Raw genomic sequence first — 19,318 nt, 5'->3', positions numbered from 1 at the left:
GCGAGTTGTAGGTTTCTGACGGGCAGAAGAGATTTGAAGAAATCAATCATAAATCATTACGGTCTGGCTTGCCGTTCATCGACATCTATCTATCTAGCTCAAAACACTTTTCAGAAGCAGAAAAACCATGTATCTCATCAAATCATACCCTGCTGCGCAATTTGTGGTATCATATCACCCCATTTCATTCCATCTTCCAATTCCTGAACCTATTCCACCATACCTCCCCTTCCTACATAACCCCACAGCACAATCAACGAGACATCTCACATACACATAGCCCAACCCTCTAAGCAGCAACAACATCCTCCAGCGCTCTCGCGCGTCTAGGAAAAACCCTCTTGTAGAGACTAATCCCCACAGAGTCCTGCGGATTGAGCTTCGCATCAAACGTACACTTGAAGTACCCATGCGTACCCAGACTCTCCTTAATGAACCCGCTGCGGCCGCGTCTCGTCCACAACTGCAAAGCCTTGAACCAGTTCACGTCCTCGGAGTTGAAGAACATGTATCGCACCGTCACGACCCGCTTGTGGATCTTGTACGGGTGGCCTGTTATGATTGCGCGCTTGGCGACGACGCGGCTGGGGTCGGGGGAGATGACTGTGCCGTTGCCGATGAGTTCGACGGTGGATGTTGAGAAGGAGGGTGTTGTGGAGGAGACGAGTTCGGGTGCGTCGGCGGCGTCGTCCATGACTTCGGGGTCATCTGACGTTGATTGCTTGCGGGCTTTGAAGACAAGCACGGGGACAGAGCCCCATGTTAGCGGGCCGATCCAGGTGGCGATTGCGCTGCGGCCCGGGTGCAGGAAGCGGTCGTATTTGTGAACGTTGTTGGGGGTGTTGTCTGCTGAGGAGAAGACCGGGTTGACGATTAGGCGGCGCGGGCCGTATTGGATGATGAGTTCCTCCTTGGACTTGAGGGGTGCTTCGACGGCAGCGTTGAGGTGCATGTTGACGTTGACGACTGTGTGCTTGTGTTCGTGGCGGAGGAGAGAGAAGAGGGAGAGCGGTTGGGGTTTGGTGCGGAGGGTAGAGGGGACAGCGCGCAGGTGCACGTTGACGCGGGTGCCGGGGTTGACGCCCCCGACGAGGGCTTCGCGGAGGATGCGGTTCTTGGAGCCCTTGTAGTCGCCGAATTGGAGGAGGCGGCGCCAGTCTTCGGGTTCGTGGGGGCGGTCCTCGGCTGTGTTCCAGGGGCTGGTCTTGAGGCTCTTCATGCCTCTGTATCTGGCGAGTCGCTCGCGGGCGAGGACATTGGGATGAAGCTCGATTTCGTCGGGGAATTCGAGGTCTTCTTTGGCTTCGTTTCTGCGGCTGGCGCGGTACTCTTCTAGTTGTTGGGCTTCTTCCTCTGGTGATGGGTCGAGGAACATCTCTGATTGAGGGTACTCGGAGGGGCCGCCCTCTGTCATGGCGTCTTGGTTGTCGGGAAATACGCCGTCCTCAGGGTTACCTGAGACGTCCATCTCCATCTCCTCGTCGTCGTCTTCGATGTCAGAGCCAGAGTCCGAGACGTCGTCCAGGAACCAGTGAGACTGGTACTCGGAAGTACCCTTGGGTAGCCTCTTTGGTTTCGAGGGAATGTGGTCGTCATCGTCCGAGAAGTAGTGGTGGTCGTCCAAAAGAACTCCCTTCCTGTCCGTGTCGGGCATAGATTCAACATCATCCTCCATCTCAATCTCCTCTGGCGCAACAGTGGCCAAGTCATCCTGATCAGCAGATGGACCATCCAATACCGGAGACGCTTCGTTCTCATCCACGTTCATCGCATCGTCCCGCTTAGACTTGGCAGTAGGTAGAGGTGCAGCTGTAATAGAGTCGATCTGGAAATCACCCCAACCCGGGACATGCACCAAACGGTCTGCCTTCAGACCCTTTCCGCGCACAACACCAGTAATAACCACATCATCCACCTCATCCGCTGCGCTTTCAGGCCATGCAACATTCTCAATCAGCATCCAGCTCCGGTCATCGCGCCAGCGGATACCCTTGGGAGTCGCAGTGCAGAGAGATCGAATGGCGTTTGAGCACTCTTGTCGGGAATCGATCGAGAGGACCTTGTCGACGGCCGGGAAGAAGTGGTTCAGGAACGATTTGAGAGATCCCGCAACCTGAGGGCGCTTCTTAGGCGGGTTGACCTGATCAAGACCCTGTACCACCGCAACAACATTCGAGATACCCTGACCCTCAATCGACCTCAACAAAAGCTCACCCTCCTCCTCAACCTCAACCTCAGCGGACACCGCAACGATTACGAAATCCGCCATGCGGCAAGCATCCAGCGCACTCATCAGGTCATATTTGGCCGGGATATACTGCAGGTTCTGCCTGAAGCGCTCGACTCGCACGCGAGAGATGGTATCCGGAGCTGCATCGGAGGAGACATCGACGCTCTCGTTCAGCGCCTTGACGATCGCCGCGGTATCGATGTCGCTGGTGAGCGGAACAATGGAGACCTGTCGCGGCGCTCCATTCTGGCCGGAGAAGATGCTTGTCGCCTGATCCCGTTCCTGCTTCTTGTTCTGCTGCTTCTGGCGAGCCTGGTTTCGTCGATCGAGCTTGGACTTGAGTTGTTGGTGAGGGGTCTTGCGAGTACCCCGCTCGCCTCGTTCGACCTTGCCTAGTATAATTAGTGTCTTATTCGGTTGGTACTTTAAGGTGAACTCGAGTTCTTGTCGCACCTTTAGCCTGATCCTTCAGCGCACGCTTAGAAGCATGGCCAGTCTTGTAAGGCTTGTGGGAAGTCTTAGTGGTAGAACGGTGGTGATGCTGCACCGTCGAAGAAGGCGCCATATTGGCACCGCCGGAGCCCTTGAAGCGAAACGGAAGAGAGGCCAGGGTGTCGAGCTGATAAATGACAGAATGAAAGAGCAAGAATACAAAATATCGTCCGAACTCACAAGGTTCTCCGCAAGAATGAATAATATAGATCTCGGACTGTTGAAAAAATTAGGCGGTGGAGGAAAAAAACAAGCGAGCCGGCGGGAGTCCCAGGTCTTGGCGCTTTTCTTCCTGCAGAATAATTTTTATTCTTCCCCGACTCGAGCTGCTACAACAACTGGAGCTCGGATATTTTACCGTTGATTCGGCTTGGATATCCTCATCGCCTGCGTCCCTTGTTAATATATTGTCAGCGTTTTCGAACTCCAACCCGTCAACATCATGGCGGGCTCAGCCCCGACAAAGGCCGTTGCGCCAACCAAGCAGCGCAAAGAGAACAAGCGCCTGATCGAAGCTCAGAAGAAATACGGCCGCGGAAAAGCCGTGCATACCCATAGCGTCAGAGACAAGAAACTCCGCAGCAACCTGCAAGCCGTCGAAGAGAAATACAAGGATGCCGCTCTCCGCGCCAAAGATGCGGAGATCCTGCTGGAACATGAAGCCGGATTCCTCGAGCCCGAGGGCGAGATGGAACGGACGTACCGGGTGCGCCAGGACGAAATTGCTACGAATGTTGGCCTCGAGACGGCGAAGAAGAAGTTCGAGTTGAGATTGGATGACTTTGGGCCTTACCGCGCGGATTACACACGGAATGGAAGAGAGCTGCTTTTGGCGGGGAGGAAGGGACATGTTGCGACGATGGACTGGCGGAATGGGAAGCTTGGGTGTGAGTTGCATTTGAGGGAGACTGTGAGGGATGCACGGTGGTTGCATAATAATCAGTATTTTGCCGTTGCGCAGAAGAAGGCGGTTTATATCTATGATAGTCAGGGTGTTGAGCTGCACTGTCTGGATAGGATCGTTGAGCCCTGCTTCCTTGAATTCCTTCCCTACCACTTCCTTCTTGCTTCTGCTGTGAGTGACCTCTCCTTTGGACTGCGCAACCAACCATTTTCTAACGACTTTCTAGCAAATGAGCGGCCACCTCAAATACACAGACACATCAACCGGCCAACTCGTCGCCGAAATCCCCACAAAAGTCGGCGCCCCAACATCCCTCGCCCAAAACCCCTGGAACGCAATCATGCACGTCGGCCACCAAAACGGCACAGTCACCCTCTGGTCCCCCAACACGCAAGCCCCCCTCGTCAAAGCCCTCGTCCACCGCGGCCCCGTCCGCTCAATGGCCATCGACCGCCAAGGCCGCTACATGGTCTCAACAGGCCAGGACCAAAAGATGCAAGTCTGGGACATCCGCATGTACCGCGAAGTCCACTCCTACTCATGCTACCAGCCCGGCGCATCCGTCTCAATCTCAGACCGCGGACTGACCGCCGTCGGCTGGGGAACCCAAGTCAGCGTCTGGCGCGGGCTCTTCGACGCCGCAGCAGCCGATACAACAAAGGTGCAATCACCGTATATGTCATGGGGCGGCGACGGGCAAAGAATCGAGAACCTCCGCTGGGCACCCTACGAAGATATCCTCGGCGTAGCACATAACCAGGGCTTCGCAAGCATAATCGTCCCCGGCGCAGGCGAACCAAACTTCGACGCCCTGGAAGTAAACCCCTACGAGAACCCCAAGCAGCGCCAGGAAGCGGAAGTCCGCGCGCTCATGCACAAGTTGCAGCCTGGCATGATTTCGCTAGATCCCAGCTTCATCGGCCGCGTCAATACAGTCTCCGACAAGCGCAATCGCGAAGAGAAGGATCTCGACCGCCGTCCCGAGGAAGAGACAATGGAGAAGCTCAAGAATCGTGGACGCGGACGAAACAGTGCGCTGCGGAAGTACCTGCGCAAGAAAGGGAGGAGGAATGTTGTCGACGAGAAGCTGCTCAAGGCGCAGGAGCTGCACAAGGAGCGTTCGGCGCGCGCGAAGGAGAGGCTGCAGTCCGAGAGGGAGGAGCTGGGACCTGCGCTGGGCAGATTCGCCAGGAAGGATGTTTGATTTCTCCTTTCTGTCTTTTCCTCTTCGGCTCGTCTTGCTTGCTGCTTGCTCGCTTTTTACTCGCTTCGTTGTTGTCGCTGGATGATGAGCGGAGCACTGATACCCTGATTTGCAGAGCGAGTTACTCAGTCGTCTCGCTTTGCGGGTCTGTCATGAACATGCATTTGAGGGCGTTAGGTTGAACATATTAGCTAGAAAAGTTTCAGCATGCTAAAATGTGATATTCATTATATATTCAGCTCTACGCTTTCCCTCTTCTTAGTCAAGTTAGTGGTACTAGTAGTATGCCCATGATCTGGTAGGGTACTGCAGATGCTCTGTAAACGGCAGGTGCGCGGGTTGATACAGCGGTTGCTCCTTCCTCATATTGGAGCGGGAGAGAAACGTTCCCATTGTTGGAGTACGACAGCCAGAATATGTCTTGACTAGGGCTGGCTGATCTTTAGCACTACAATCCAGTCGCATGATTGACGAATACGGAGCAAAGAGCATTATTGAAAGTTGAAAAATTCCTGGAATTGGATAGTTCCTAACATGGAATAATAAATAGTGATCCCCAGCATAAAGTCCCTGGTAACGCCAAAGAGAGAGAGAACTCGCCAGAGGAACTTTGAAAATCATGAGTGTCACTGCAGAACAAACCCAGTAGTAAAAGCGCGGCATTGAACAAAAAACACAACATCAACCAGCATTAGACACGCAACATTTGTAACGCTTATAGGGAATCAATCTCAACAACAATATGAACCTCCATCAAGTGGGGGAAAGGCCACAGCACTTCGACTCCAGGTGAAAACAACTGAACCAAGGCGAGAAACGAGGCCGATGCAAGAACGATGAAGAGGGATAAAGTACACAATGATTGAGGTCAAGGCCATTGGCCATATTCTGACCTCAAACGCAAGGTTTTGAGATGTAAACTGGGAAAACCTCACGTCTAGGAATCAAAGTTCCATAACATAACCCAGTATACCGCACAGATGGCGGTAAAGACAGTCGGTACCGACCATGGTATTCATCAGTAAGAACACCAAGTAACCAACCACTCCCGTCCGACATGTTCAATGAAGAATGAACAAAAACGTAGCACTAGACTCCCCACACGTAACGCAGTAATAGACAATGTACCCGAACGTACGCCATTCCCAACCTCTTTGAAATGATGTTAAAAATTGCAAAAATATTAGTCGTCTTCGAATCAAGCGGCAGTCCCCTTTTGCCGCTTTCCTCCTACTCGCGGGCTAGCCTTTACTTTGGCTTGCCCTTGGGTTGTTCCATTAACCTCACCACCGGCTTCGTCGCCCTCCATCTTGACAGTACTGGCCCGTCGACGCTTGTTGGTCACATTAGGACTAGCGCTAGCGCTGGGTACTTGTTGCGGCAGTTGGCCTTGCGGGCCCATACCCGGGGTTCCAGCGAGGTGGCTCTGAGCGGGGCTTGGGTGCGCTGATAGATGAGGTGAACCCTGGACTCCTCCTGGCAGGTTGAGATGATTCATTCCCGGGGATGCAAATTGGTTTGGCCCACCCATGCTAGGTGCCCGTGCGCCCGGAGGTTGCTGAAGGCCAGGATTCATAGGGCCTTGCATCATCATTGGGTTTGGGTTCTGGATATTCTGAAAATTGGCCACAAGACTCCGCAATGATTCCGAGGGTGTTAGGTTCGGGTTTGAGTGCGACCACTGGAAAAGAAGTTGCATCTGAGATATTGTCTCCGCCACCTAACGGCCAGGTTGTTAGAAGCCGAAATTGAACCGTGGGTTACCAGAACGTACCTCTAGAAAACTCATGACAGGGGTGGGGACGCCGTTCGACGTTACCATGGACTCGGGAAGCGTGAATGCCGGCTGCTGAGGTTGCTTCTGTTGAGCCCGTTTCCCCGTAGCCTTGGTCACTTTAGGACTTTGCTTTTGATCAAGCTCTAGTGCCTGTAATTGACTTCGGGGGAGGAATTCCTGGTGACTCATAATGACTATATCAAGCATCTCAATTCTGTTCTGGAAGTCAAAGTGCGCCTTTAACGTTCCAGAGGAGAAAAGCTATTTGATGTTAGCGCGAAGGACATGAGGCAGGCCATGTTTGGATACTCACTTGCGAATTGTTAGTAAACCAGTAGATGAAATTAGCCTTTGGACACTCGACAATATGACCTCCGTTCGGTGCCTCTCGTTCTCGGGCACCTTCAGTGACCATCTGGATCTGTCTTATCCCACTTGTGAACTGCGTAAAGTAGTATCGCGCAAGGGCCGGGGTCGCAATCTCAAACTGCTTGGCGCCAGCTTGCGAATTGAATACGCCCTGTCGGAGAACTCCCGAAGGGGAGTAAAACTTCTCGACAAAGTTTGACCAGTACGCCAAATCACTTGCTTCGTTTTTGGACTATGCGACAAGTCAGCCTCAATACCAGAACGAATATGTGTCGAGCACGAGATGAGAAGACATACCTGAAAGTTGCTTATCTGTTCCGCAAAGTGACCGAGCTGTAGAATAGACTTCCCATGCATAGCCATCCGCTGCTGCTGCAACAACATAGCAGCGTTCTGTTGCTGCTGTTGTTGGGCTTTCATTTGGACTTCTTGTGCAGACATTTGGTGGGATTGTTGGCCTTGCTGCTGGCCCGGTTGCTGCTGGCCTGCTTGAGGTTGTGGCTGTGGTTGCGACTGTTGCTGCTGTGTTTGAGGTGGTTGTTGCTGTTGCTGCGGCTGTGGGCCAGGCTGCTGACCCTGAGGGAGTTGTTGCGGTGCGAGGTTCGGGGTTGGCTGCGATTGTTGTGTAACAACAGGCTGCTGCTGCGACGGCTGAGAGGTCGGCGCTTGGGGAGGGTTTGGCTGAGGAGTAGCGCTTCCCTGGTGAGGAGGAGGTCCTGGCTGAGGCTGCGGGGTGACACTTTGTGCTTCGTGTACATTTTGAGGTTGGGGTGCAGGGCGCTGTTGCGGGGTGTGTTGACCAGGCTGAACAGCTGCATTCTGTTGCTGGGCCTGCTGGGCCTGCTGAGCTTGTTGAACCTGCGCTTGCGCCGCTTGAGCCTGGGCAGCTTGCTGCATCGCGAGAAACTGCTGCTGCTGCTGCTGTTGCTGCTGGATATTTTGGGGTTGCCCATGCGACATCTGTAATTGCTGCATCTGCATATTGGGTCGCATCATCGGATTCTGCATGGCGGCCATGTGCGTATTCATTGCTTGTGTTCCATTCGGAAGGGTGACGGAAAGGCCTCCATGCTGCTGCGGCTGCGATTGCGGTGGTTGCTGATGAGGTTGGCCATGCTGCGCTTGTGCCTGCTGAAACATCAAACGTTGTCGCATTATGTTATGCTGGTGTTGCTGCATGATTTGCTGCTGCTGCTGCTGGTTTCCGCCGACTAATCGGATGAATAATGTTAGCGCATGACCAAGGGGATTCAGGGGAGTCGATAGACTGGATGGAAGAACCCGCTACAAGCACCTAGCGAGAGCTTGGGCAGACTTACAGTTTTGGTACTGGGGCATGAAGGGCTGCCCCATATGAGCGATATGAGCCTGTACCGGGCCTCCTGGGCCAGCGGTGCCGGCTCCCGGAGCCATCTGCATCATCTGACCACCTTGGGAGACTTGCGGACCGGGACCAGATACACCAGGATGTAATTGCTGCATCATGGCACCAGGATGAGCATTGGGGTGTTGACCAGGAGCCATTGCATGGCCGGGAGGAAGTCCCGGATGATTAGCCACTGGATGGGCAGCGAATGGCTGCGCCATCATCATCGCTGGGCTACGAAGTCGCCGATAACGGGACTCCACAGCCTGAGGAGAGAAAGGGACAGCGAAGGATAGGAGAGAGAAATAATGGGAGGATTAAAAGAGAGAGAATGAGGTGTCGATAGAGGCGTCGGAGGTTTGGGCGGACGTGGGACTCGAGCAGGCGCGCTTGACGTGGAGACACAACAGGGCCGCTTTTAGTGTCGGAGCGGAGGCTAAAGAGCCTAAGACGCAGCTGACGGACGATTTGACCCTGCCAGAACCACACCAAAACTAAGGCATGGATCGCGGAACTGGAAGATACCACGGAGTCGGCCAGGCAATCTCACCTGAGCGAGCAAAATGTTAGAGAACGCGATGCAGAGAGAAAGTTGCACGGCGGGAGCGAGAAAGTGAGAGATCGAGTGGAGGAAGATGGACGGGTGGAGGGGCTTGGGGGGACCAAAGAACGGCGAGACGGCTCCTGGCCGACTGTCGCGATCGCCAGATTCAAATTGAGGCTTGATAACGAACGGAAGGGGTTTGTTCGCGGACGAACGATCTGAAAAGCGCCACACGGGTGACAGGCCCCAGACAGCGATGCAAGAGGAGGGGAAAAGGAAAGGGGAAGAGAGAGAGACAATGCGGTGGCTGCTCAAGGGGGAGGGAAGAGTGTGAGAAGAAGCAGAGGGCACCAGACACGAAAATGATGAGATCTCCAGGTGTCGACCGACCCTCTTGCGCGCAATCCCAGCCACAACTGACGGTACTCACCCGTTCAAACTGCTCGTGATACTGCGTAGAAGCGCCTGATATCAGATTTCTCCCAGTCGCCAGGGATTCGCTCCTTTTGACGGTTATCTGCCACCACCTCCTGGTGCTGCCTCTGGGTTCTCTCTCTGGCTCTCTGGGGGCGCTTCGCTGGCCGGAAAATCCGATGGCCGGTTCCACTAGTCCTGTTTGGGTCTAGTTTCTGCAGCGGAAAAACACGGCGTCCGGCGGTCACAATCTTTTTCTCTCTTTTCCCTCTTTTCTCCCGCACCACTCGTCTCTCTCTCAAACTTTTCTTCTGCACGACATCTCATCCTGGTCGATCGATCATGATCGCTGTAGCTGCAGCGAGATTGCCTGGTGGTCTTCATGTCAGACCATCACCTACATTTCCTTCTTATTGATGGGAGCTTTTGATGCAATGAGCTCTTCCTGATCATACCATACTCCGACCACATCAGGTCACTCGCAACTAACCTTCACTTTGTGAGTCTCCATTTGTCTATTTCATGCCTGAATTCCACCCCAATCTCTCGAGGATGACAACCATACCTCTTCTTCTTTCATTTTCCAAATCGCCCATGACGAGACCATTCGGACCTTCCTTTTCCCGGTTGGTCTGCTACTTGCCAGTATATTTTGTCTGAGAGATACCTTGACACATTGTTATTCATCATACACTTTGTGTTTACATGACTAACATTGCAAAGACAGGAAAACTAGGTAATGCAAAGTCACGACCTTGCGATGGAATCGGTCTCTAAGGGCGCTCATGATGTCTCATTGTTGGCAGTCCCATGAAGCTCCTGGGCAGCCCGCTCCCACAGCCATATATAATCTCGATAATAATGAATCTAATTGTTCTCGAACATCATGCCAGCTGCAAACTTTGTGTTGCGATTTCGTATGATAGGCCGCATTCTGTAAGGCGGGGGGTTTTTTTCCTTGCTCTCAATAACCCACATGCGTAAAACGTAAGCGCTATAGTGCGTAAAATATTGGCAGCGCGTACAGACAAGCCTGGTATTTAGGTCGGTATTTAGGTCCGTACTTACCGTAGACCCCCAGTTGCTTCGTAAGACTTCGCTATCTCCCTGTTTGATCAACTGAGATCCCGTAATTGCTCACTGCCGCCCCCTGCTTTACCAACTGCGACGAAAATTGCTTGCCTGGCATCATATCGCCCAGCTCGCAAGCTGCCTGAGAATCATAATCTTCATGAAAATCTTCAAAGCCCGCGAGGCATACTGATTCCTGATCCTGAGGATATAGTTGCGGTCTTGATAGTCACGTGATCTGGCTGACAAAGAGGGAAGCGCGGCCATGGGTTCAACATCAAAAAGTTCCTCGCCGTAACGCAGCTGATGCAGACGCCTATTTCTTGCAGCATCAGCAGTCTCACTTCACCCTGATTCCGGTGGCAATATCTGCCGCGGATGTACTCGTCAATGCAACAGGGTAGGCTCCTCTGGTCACTCGCCCGACCCTGCCGTTTCGTCGCGCAACGCCGATACCCTGCGGTCGTTACGTCGCCGCTGCGACGCTTCCACCTCTCGCAGACATGGCGCTCATCCATTCCACCCGATCCGAATGATGCGCGGGATTCAGTAACCGACAGTTCTTCCAGCGATTTTTCAGCACTCAATGGCAACCAGAACACCGCCGATTCCGCCGAGTCAGCGGTCGACGCACCGGCGGAGCAGACAAGTTCGAAAGAGTCACGTCCATATGGGTCAGCAATTCGGAGAGCTCTACGGAGCAGGAAGCGAATGAGGGAGGCAGTGTCTCCCACTGCTGTGGTTCCCGATTGGTTTCGCGAGCGGAACACGGTGCTCAACGAGAGCCGAACTCCAGGGGAGGCGCAACAACAGGTAGCCATTCGCGCTGCTGTGCAAGATGAGCAAATGCCTACGAACGAGATGGCCTCCGGCGGGAGCGGGGAGGAGCCGCCTGCAGCGAATGGACAACCCTTTTCCGGCAACCGCTACGCCCTGACGGATGCGATGTGGGATGAGCTACGTGCCTCGGCCAGAGCCGGCCTACGACTACCGCCTACAAAATACGCAACGGACCCATCCACACGAAAGTCTCACCTCGTCCTCCACTACCCGGGTACTGATGGGATTCTGTTCCTCGATGCAGTAGTGAAACGGCTCTCGCAGGAACTGAATACTGATCTAGTGACACTCAATGCGCAGGATATCGCCCAGCTGTGCCTCGAGCAGGATTTGGCAGACACGGGCAAAACTTCACCCATCAGACTCCTCGGCTACGAAGTATTTCGACCTCAACTATCAAATATGTGGCAGGAGTCCAGCGATGTAGCAGGCGAGGAAGACGATGGCGACGCGGACTCGATGATGCCCCGACCCATGCGTTCAGGTGCCATGGCCAGCCCTAAGTTCATTACTATTGAGAGCTCTCGGGAACCCGGCGACATTCCGCTTCCTGGTTTCCTTGGGCTAAAGTCATTGGTTGCGGCAATCAACCCATCAGACAATTCGGCTAGCGGCACATCACAGTCATCCCCTAATCACTCCGAGGCTAGGCGGCTCCAGCTCTTGCATAAGCTTCTTTCGTCGCCTAGTGAGGCTTCACATCAATCGGCCGCTCAATCAACGGTCGCAGAAGAGTCCCCCAGCGACTCCATTGATCTCCAATTAGAAACGAAAAGCGATATCATTGTTCAGATACAAGATTACGGCGATATCCAGGCCACGCGTGAAGGCGCTCGATTCCTCAGCCTTCTACAGAAAGTGGTTCAAGATCGGCGAGGCGACGGTCATCGGGTCCTGTTTATTGGAACGGCCGCTCAGGAGGTTCCCCCACAATCGGATTCCTCAAGGTTATTACAGAATGCGTTCGATGATCAGTTTTCTCAAATGGTCGTCGTCACGCCTGCGATGAAAACCGAGGCAAGGGAAAAGACCTTTGCGGAGGACCGAAAAAAGCGGACTCTCGACATCAACATTCGACACATACAAAGCATGCTGCGGACTCGACTGGGAGAGGGAACTTCGGCCGTTCAGGACGAGGTCTTCCAGACAACTACCTGGCCGCTTGAATCGTCACTCTTGGAGGAGTCTGGTCTTGATGAACGGTATTGGTCATACAATCAGATCCATTGGGCAGTGACTCTTGCTCTCGGAAACCTGCACGCGGACGAAGCACTCGGATTCCAGCACATTCAACGCGGAATCGAAATGCTGCAAAAGACGGACCATGTTCGGGATGAGTGGTTGCAGGAGCGTAATCCGAAAACGAAATCTAACGATACCGAGAACAACCGTGAGCGGCTGCTCGCATCTCTTCGCAAGACCTGTAACACGCATGAGAAGAAGCTCTTGAACGGAGTTGTTGACGCCAAAAGCATTCGCACTACATTTAATGATGTGCATGTTCCATCCGAGACCATTGACGCGCTGAAGACGCTCACTTCATTGTCTCTCATTCGTCCTGAGGCCTTCACATATGGTGTGTTGGCCACCGACAAGATCCCAGGATTGCTTCTCTACGGACCTCCGGGTACTGGTAAGACTTTGCTTGCAAAGGCGGTCGCGCGCGAAAGTGGTGCCACTGTTCTCGAAGTCAGCGGATCCGAGGTATACGATATGTATGTCGGTGAGGGAGAGAAGAATGTCAAGGCCATCTTCACTTTGGCGAAAAAACTTAACCCATGCGTCGTCTTCATTGATGAAGCGGACGCGATCTTTTGCTCCCGTACAGGAGCCAGCAGTCGTACATCCCATCGGGAGCTAATAAACCAGTTCCTGCGAGAATGGGATGGGATGAACGATCTCTCTACATTCATTATGGTCGCCACCAACCGACCGTTTGACCTGGACGATGCGGTGCTTCGTCGTCTGCCGCGGCGCTTACTCGTGGACCTTCCGACTGAGCAAGATCGTCAGTCAATCCTGAAAATTCACCTCAAGGAAGAAACGGTGGAAAGTTCTGTTGACCTCGCTGAATTGGCACGTCTTACTCCACTATACTCCGGTTCCGATCTGAAGAACCTCTGCGTTGCAGCTGCGCTGGCCTGCGTGCGGGAAGAAAATGCTCTGGCGCAGCAACATACAGGCGATGAGCCCTATCAGTACCCCGAAAGGCGGACATTGACACGGGCGCATTTCACTCGCGGCATGGAAGAGATTAGCGCATCCATCAGCGAAGACATGTCGTCACTCTCGGCGATCCGTAAGTTCGACGAACAATATGGCGATCGCAAAGGGCGGCGCAAGAAGACTTCGGGATGGGGTTTCAACACAGTTGTCAGCGATGAAGCTGCGTCAGATGCAGCACGGGTGCGAACGTAGTTCGATACTTATTTGATACCCTAAAGAACGAGACTCGGGCCGGTGTTTTTTCTGCGAGAGTGTTTCGGCAAGGCCTTCGGGGCGATTTGGATCATGCGATGACATATGTACCACCACTTGCTATTTCTTATCTGTTAGCGATACAACCTCATGTACCACCAGTTAGACTAAAGAAATTACTCGAATACCACATGATTATTCTGTAATGAGTGGCGTTATTCGCAATCCATCACTTGAGCTGTTTCGCCGGGCAAAATTTTCCGAACCAGCTCGACCGCCGCCTTTGATCTCGAAGCTTGTCACCTTTCACCTTTTCACCAAACTTACATTCTTTCTCTCCATGAAGAATGACTCCCCATCATACAATCCTCTTTGCCACCATCACATTATCTAGGATGTGATCGGAAACAAAGATCCTCAGCTCAAAGCGACCTTCTTCACCGTCCTTCAAAAATCCCCCGAGTCCCTCCTCACGCGATCAACCCCTCACATCTTCACTCGCTCGCCATTCCCCTCTCTCATCCTCTCTACAACCTAGCCTACCAAAACACCATAACAATGTCCTCCACCGCCGAATCCCGCGACGAAGCCATCCGCGAAGCAAAGCGCTACGTCCGCGACATCGTCCAAAACGACTGGTCCTTTGAGTTTTCCGCAAAACCCGGTGCCCCGCCGCCAGTGTACCCAGCGAATCCCGAGCCCACGGAGGTCCTCGAATGGCGACACCGCGAGTACGACACCTCCGGCTCTGAGCTGGAGCCGCAATTTTCGCCTATTGGCAGTCCGGGACCCGACGAGTTTAATGATGGGGATTCGGGCGCGCTGTTGGAGGAGGGCGCTAGGCAGAATGAGCGGAGGCGCAAGAGGCGCAGGCAGATGGAGGAAGAGATGAGTTGGAATGAGGGGTTGAGGACTTGGGTTGAGCGGCGGGATGCCTGGTCGGGGGCGCTGAGTGGGGAGAAAGTTAGGGAGTGGGAGGAGAGGCAGAGGGAGAGGGGTGTTGAGGTTGAGGAGGATGAGGGGAGTAGTGATGCGAGGGATGAGTCTGGTGCTGATGGCGAGAATGTCGTTGCTTCTTCGAGTTCTGATCCGAGTGCGGCGGCCGACGGCGATGCAGGTCTTGCGAACGAGACGGAGGCGTTGAAGATTGATGGGCAAGACGAGGAGACGAACAGACAACCATCTCAAGATCACGAACCAGCTACGAACGGCAACGAACAACTTACTCCCGACGTCATTCCAGAATCCCCCGTCCTCCCACAACCACTTTCATCTTCCTCTGCTATTCCCGCGACATCCCCATCCGCCACCGCTTCAAGCACACCCTCTTCCCCTCCAACATCTACCTTCCGAGACCCTATGATCCCCATCGTCCCCTCTCTAATCGCAACATCGAACCCCATCCGCGCCTCCATAACCCCCGCAATGTACCCCTCCATCTACTCGAAAGTCGTCATCCAGGGACTCACGCCCACAGTCCCGATAAACCTAGCAGACATGACAAAAGCCATGGTGCAAGGCTGGAAAGCAGACGGGCAGTGGCCGCCGAAGCCGCAAAACTTGGTACTTACAAATGACGCCATTGTCAAGCCAAGCACTACCTCTGCAACGAAACACCCGGATACACCGGCCATTCCGGCCTCAGCGGCAGACAAGGACAAAAACCCGCCTAGCTCGCCCGAGTCGAAGCGCAAGTCGGGGATTGCGAGTACGGTGCGCAAAGTCCTGCATTTCTCGGGGTTCCATCCGCATCCGTTCCATAGACGGGGCTCATCAAGCCAGCACCAGTCGCCGCCGGAGGATCTTGCTAGCCCGGGTGCTACTGCTGGAGAGGCGTCTCCGGCGGCCAGCGGGACAGGCACTGGGAATGGGGCTGCGAATCATGAGCATGCAGAGAAATAGAGCGTGTCTCTTCTCCTTGCTTGCTCCCTCTTTGTGTGTGTCTGTATCCATTTTCACTTCCGCAGAATGTCATACCTCGGCCGTCAAGGCTACTGGCTTTGGCTACTGGCTCCCTGTCTCTGCGTCGTCTCGTTTGTTTTCCTTGTTTCCACTTGTTTCACGATGAGCTGATGGACTTGTCACGCATATCCCCCATGTTTGCTGTTTGGATGATTAAAATCATGATCATGGAAGAGCCTCGCATATTTTCTCAACTTGCTACTGTCACGAACTTAAGAAATACCAGGAATACCACGACTATTCACATCTACCCATGTTGTATCTTCTCTGTCCTAGTTCTTCATCGAATTTTCTTTCTAGTGCTGTCTACTAGACACTAAAACCATAAAACCGCACCTTCCATTTCCCATAACCAACCGCCGAGCTCGGTCGTTCGTTCCTCACAAGAGTCAATCTCGATCTGCCCGTTACAGCCGCATAGATCGAGGTCCTGACCACGCATTCAATGGAAGTATCTTTTGCTTTCTTTCTCCAGCCGATCTTCTCCACATCAGATCAGTGATTTTATTCAGAGATCGGCCAACCTTAAAAACTCGAAGGCACCCAAGCAGAGTCTCAGAGCTCAAGGCCGCTTCATCCGCTCCCACCCCGTCCGGAACTTCGTCTGGTTAAAACGCGGCAAAATATGCGCATCCGTTTTAAACACCACCTCGCTAAGCGGGAGGAAGCCCCGCGGTGAAAAGAGGAGGTGTAGATACTTCAACGTCTCGGCCTGCATCAACATGTATCAGCACACTTGCTCAATCAAGAACGTCATAAGTTACGAGGCAGGTTATAGGGGTAGGAAAAGCATACCAGCCAAAAACTCTCCATATTATTCCTCTTCGGCAGCGGAATCTTCGTCACGTCCTGGAGAGAAGTATATCCCCGGCCATCAGAAACAAGGGTATGTTTTCTGAACGCCTTGAAGGTCTCCTAGCCCCATTTGCGGTAGATGGGGTCGTTGGTGATTCGGTACATTAGGAAGAGGCTTTCGACTGTTTCAAGGCGTTGGAGGTTATGCGCGTCTAGGGGTTTGATGGTGATGTCTTTTTTCTAGGAGTTCTTGTCGTTGGCACTGTGGGGTTTTTGTGAGGATGGTCTGGATTCAGACGAGGGTCTCAGGTCCTCTTCGTCTGCCTCAAACCAGACTATTTCTGGAGGTAGACCGGTATCTGTGACTGCGTACATTGCCAAACATGTTTTTGTGAGTTCGCGAGCGAGTGCATTTGCTGTTCTTTTTCGAAGGTCCAGGTTGGTAGTGCGCGTGCTTCCTCCTCTGTTAGGCCCTCTGTAGCACCTAGTGCGATTGACCCGGGGGAAAAGCAGACCAGATGGTCCATTTTCGGTGATGGAGGCCCGCCAATTCCCTGGGGGAGCTCAGCGATAAATTGCAGCCTTGAGTGCTTGGTTGATGTAGCGAGGTGTTTCTGGATACCGGCTGGGGCTTCATCCCACAACTCCCGGTAGATAGGCTCCTGGCCTGATATTTGGAGGTATTGCTTGCTCAAATATTCTGATTTAAGAAGATCAGCTCTGTGCTCTCCGGTCACCGTCCTGGTAATATAGATGATGTAGAGACATACCACAATAACTATCCCCCCGACTCCCCAGTCTCACCCCTTTCCCCCCTAGATTTCCCATCAACAGGATGAATATAAATCGGCAGTAACCCCCCTTCCATCCTCTGCTCATCAATTACCTGCATGACGTTCTCCGCTTCCGCCAGTACCTCTCGTTCCCCCTAAGGTATGAAAGAAGCTTCATCTCAAGCTGCAAACTCGCGACCTCGGCTGTCGACGACGCGCCTCCATCTGCATGAGAGGGTATTCCGCGTTTATGGGCTAGATGGATACTCGACCACGGTATTCCTGAGGGGGACTTGAATGCGGAGAGTAATCTATCTGCTAGATCTGTTGCTTTGGAGAGGTAGATGTAGTCTCGTCGCGATGAAACATCTGGAATGACGGTCGATAAATAATGCGCCGAAAGTAATCCGCCCAGCATACGGATCGTCATCTCGAATGTATTCACGTCTTGGTCTTGGTCGTAGTTTAGACTTCGAGTAAGCCATTTCCGGGCATTCGAGAGGTGCGTCGTTAGGTTCATTAGCATTAGTGTGTCGAGGCTGTCGACTATTATCCAGCCTAAGCCCGTGGGGGACATTTGAGTTCCGCGTTTCGTGAGGGTGTAAAATTGGTCTTTGCCTGCAGGTGAATATGTTTGTTATTTTGTTGGGATAGATGGCGAGGTGCTATGTAAGGTAGTTTGAGTTAAAGGAGAGAGTGTGCCATACCCCAGGCATATTTGGCATACGCATCCCAGCTTGTGATGAACGTGTCTTTTACTTCTTGCCGGTGGAGTTCCCAGTAACTATCGCTCTCAATAGACTCGAATTGGAGGCTTCGTAATTGTGTATCTAATGTTGTTCCGAGATTGGAGAGACCGGGCCATAGACCTACGACTGCTGTTGCTAGGAGGCCGGTGAGGAGGTATGTTGTCGTCCAACGGCAGGTAAGAAAGCTGCTGCTCCATGACTAGTGCTCTTGTTTAGCAGGTGCTTTGGTTTTTGGGTAATGTTTTTTGTTTTGGCTGCCATTATATTGGTATCTCATTTGGAAAGAGGAAGGAAGTAGGCAGTGATGGAGCAAACCTCCAATGAGAACCATGAGAACTCTGGAAGTTTTCAAAGGACAATGGACGCATATTTCACGAGAACAGTCCGAGCCGTTCTTTGGTCTCAATGCCCCAAATCCCGGTACGTAGTATCATCCATAATCTCCAAGGGAATAATGGTTGAGGAACAAAGAAACCTTAAGTTTACCCTCCACATTTGGAGATCGACGGGGAGTACAACCTTACAAAACTTAGGTAGGTACTGTTGGCCTTGAGATCTGCCATTTTGATGGGCTTGTTATGCTGTGTCCAGACTAAGCTCAGTATTGGAGATGAATCCAAGGCTCTGAAGTGAATGGCTCTGGTTGATGGAGCCTCAACAGGAACTGATATATTCTCTGTCTATAATCGCAGGTCATTGAGTAGAGAGTCTATATTGATTGCAGGAGTTATGTATTGAGCTGTCCTCTTTGAAAAGGGAATAGACGAAGTCATGGATCAATTGGGTATCTAATGGTCTGAAGGCTATAGATCCTACCCGAGATAATATCTCTCCTGTAGCAGCTACAGCCCCAGATGACATCCAGCTCAGATTCTCCTAAGGCACCTCCTTCTCCACATTATCCCAATTCAGAACAAACTCCCCATCCCTCTCAAGTGCATCCCAACTCCTCCCCCTTAACAAAATAAGCGCATCAACACCCCCATTACCCCTACCCCCCGGCCAAAAACTCAACCTCCTATCGAACAACCCCTCCGGCAACACCGGACTAACCAAAACAGGTCTCGCCCTATCCATCTCAGCACCATAATAAAGCGGAAACCGACACCACGAGCTAACAATAAACGACCGCAGTGTAAAGGGGGAGTCAAGCTCGATGAGTGACTTCTTGGGTTTTGCGGCTACCCAATTGCCTAGTTGGTGGATTTGGGAGAGGGTGGTGTGGTGGACGAGGGCGCTTATGTTCTTGCTGATTTTGTAAAGGGGGATGGTCGATAGTGTTCTAGAGGGTCGTTGCATGACGGGCGTTAGGATTGTGTTGCTGAATTGGTGTGGTGGGAGGTTTAGGGGTTGCGTGAAGTTGATGTTTGTGGCAAAGATGGAGGTTGAGAGGACGGAGGATAGGTTTGT

The 19,318-nt window shown here is 52.8% G+C and overlaps 6 protein-coding genes across 6 annotated transcripts; 3 read left to right on the top strand and 3 right to left on the bottom strand.

The window, feature by feature from the left end:
* Position 1: 1 nt before the first annotated feature.
* BDV14DRAFT_142962 (small subunit rRNA maturation protein TSR1) lies at positions 2–2,953 on the bottom strand. Its single transcript, XM_073766374.1, has 2 exons — positions 2,684–2,953; positions 2–2,622 (listed from the first exon to the last, which is right to left on the bottom strand). Exons 1-2 carry the CDS (start codon positions 2,793–2,795, stop codon positions 290–292), a joined length of 2,445 nt encoding a protein of 814 aa, XP_073631459.1. The 5' UTR covers positions 2,796–2,953; the 3' UTR covers positions 2–289.
* A 91-nt stretch (positions 2,954–3,044) lies between these two features.
* On the top strand, positions 3,045–5,075 carry BDV14DRAFT_167166 (WDR46/Utp7 family WD40 repeat domain-containing protein). The gene is made up of 2 exons (XM_073767627.1): positions 3,045–3,797; positions 3,853–5,075. Exons 1-2 carry the CDS (start codon positions 3,165–3,167, stop codon positions 4,828–4,830), a joined length of 1,611 nt encoding a protein of 536 aa, XP_073631458.1. The 5' UTR covers positions 3,045–3,164; the 3' UTR covers positions 4,831–5,075.
* Positions 5,076–6,028: 953 nt separating this feature from the next.
* Positions 6,029–8,500, bottom strand: BDV14DRAFT_196799 (LIM domain-binding protein; the record flags this gene model as incomplete). Its single annotated transcript, XM_073772526.1, has 5 exons — positions 6,029–6,550; positions 6,605–6,868; positions 6,921–7,208; positions 7,274–8,187; positions 8,296–8,500. The coding sequence occupies 5 exons, from the start codon at positions 8,498–8,500 to the stop codon at positions 6,029–6,031; spliced, it is 2,193 nt and encodes a 730-aa protein (XP_073631457.1).
* Positions 8,501–10,594: 2,094 nt separating this feature from the next.
* Positions 10,595–13,732, top strand: BDV14DRAFT_142737 (ATP-binding protein). Its single transcript, XM_073766371.1, has one exon. The coding sequence runs from the start codon at positions 10,750–10,752 to the stop codon at positions 13,627–13,629; it is 2,880 nt and encodes a 959-aa protein (XP_073631456.1). The 5' UTR covers positions 10,595–10,749; the 3' UTR covers positions 13,630–13,732.
* A 373-nt stretch (positions 13,733–14,105) lies between these two features.
* BDV14DRAFT_142797 (DUF4050 domain-containing protein) lies at positions 14,106–15,616 on the top strand. Its single transcript, XM_073766372.1, has 2 exons — positions 14,106–14,829; positions 14,878–15,616. The coding sequence occupies exons 1-2, from the start codon at positions 14,188–14,190 to the stop codon at positions 15,529–15,531; spliced, it is 1,296 nt and encodes a 431-aa protein (XP_073631455.1). The 5' UTR covers positions 14,106–14,187; the 3' UTR covers positions 15,532–15,616.
* Positions 15,617–16,153: 537 nt separating this feature from the next.
* BDV14DRAFT_187652 (glycoside hydrolase family 47 protein) lies at positions 16,154–18,105 on the bottom strand (the record flags this gene model as incomplete). The annotated part of the gene is made up of 9 exons (XM_073770975.1): positions 16,154–16,303; positions 16,387–16,486; positions 16,550–16,619; positions 16,650–16,802; positions 16,871–17,086; positions 17,157–17,185; positions 17,273–17,777; positions 17,867–17,973; positions 18,029–18,105. 9 exons carry the CDS (start codon positions 18,103–18,105, stop codon positions 16,154–16,156), a joined length of 1,407 nt encoding a protein of 468 aa, XP_073631454.1.
* Between the last annotated feature and the right edge of the window lie 1,213 nt (positions 18,106–19,318).

Source organism: Aspergillus stella-maris (genome assembly GCF_047715825.1).
Source record: "Aspergillus stella-maris strain CBS 113639 unplaced genomic scaffold BDV14scaffold_8, whole genome shotgun sequence".
Taxonomy (NCBI): Eukaryota; Fungi; Ascomycota; class Eurotiomycetes; order Eurotiales; family Aspergillaceae; genus Aspergillus; species Aspergillus stella-maris.
The sequence above is the reverse complement of the archived record's forward strand: the minus strand, read 5'-3'. Positions and strand labels throughout refer to the sequence as shown.

Bases quoted from the DNA above. Each gene is read 5' to 3' on its own strand.
- BDV14DRAFT_142962 (XM_073766374.1), bottom strand. From the start codon at position 2,795: ATGGCGCCTTCTTCGACGGTGCAGCATCACCACCGTTCTACCACTAAG. The intron at 2,623-2,683 runs GTGCGACAAGAA...TAATTATACTAG, and splicing joins GCTGAAGGATCAGGCTAAAG to GCAAGGTCGAACGAGGCGAG.
- BDV14DRAFT_167166 (XM_073767627.1), top strand. From the start codon at position 3,165: ATGGCGGGCTCAGCCCCGACAAAGGCCGTTGCGCCAACCAAGCAGCGC. The intron at 3,798-3,852 runs GTGAGTGACCTC...ACGACTTTCTAG, and splicing joins ACTTCCTTCTTGCTTCTGCT to CAAATGAGCGGCCACCTCAA.
- BDV14DRAFT_142737 (XM_073766371.1), top strand. From the start codon at position 10,750: ATGTACTCGTCAATGCAACAGGGTAGGCTCCTCTGGTCACTCGCCCGA.
- BDV14DRAFT_142797 (XM_073766372.1), top strand. From the start codon at position 14,188: ATGTCCTCCACCGCCGAATCCCGCGACGAAGCCATCCGCGAAGCAAAG. The intron at 14,830-14,877 runs GCTACGAACGGC...ATTCCAGAATCC, and splicing joins CATCTCAAGATCACGAACCA to CCCGTCCTCCCACAACCACT.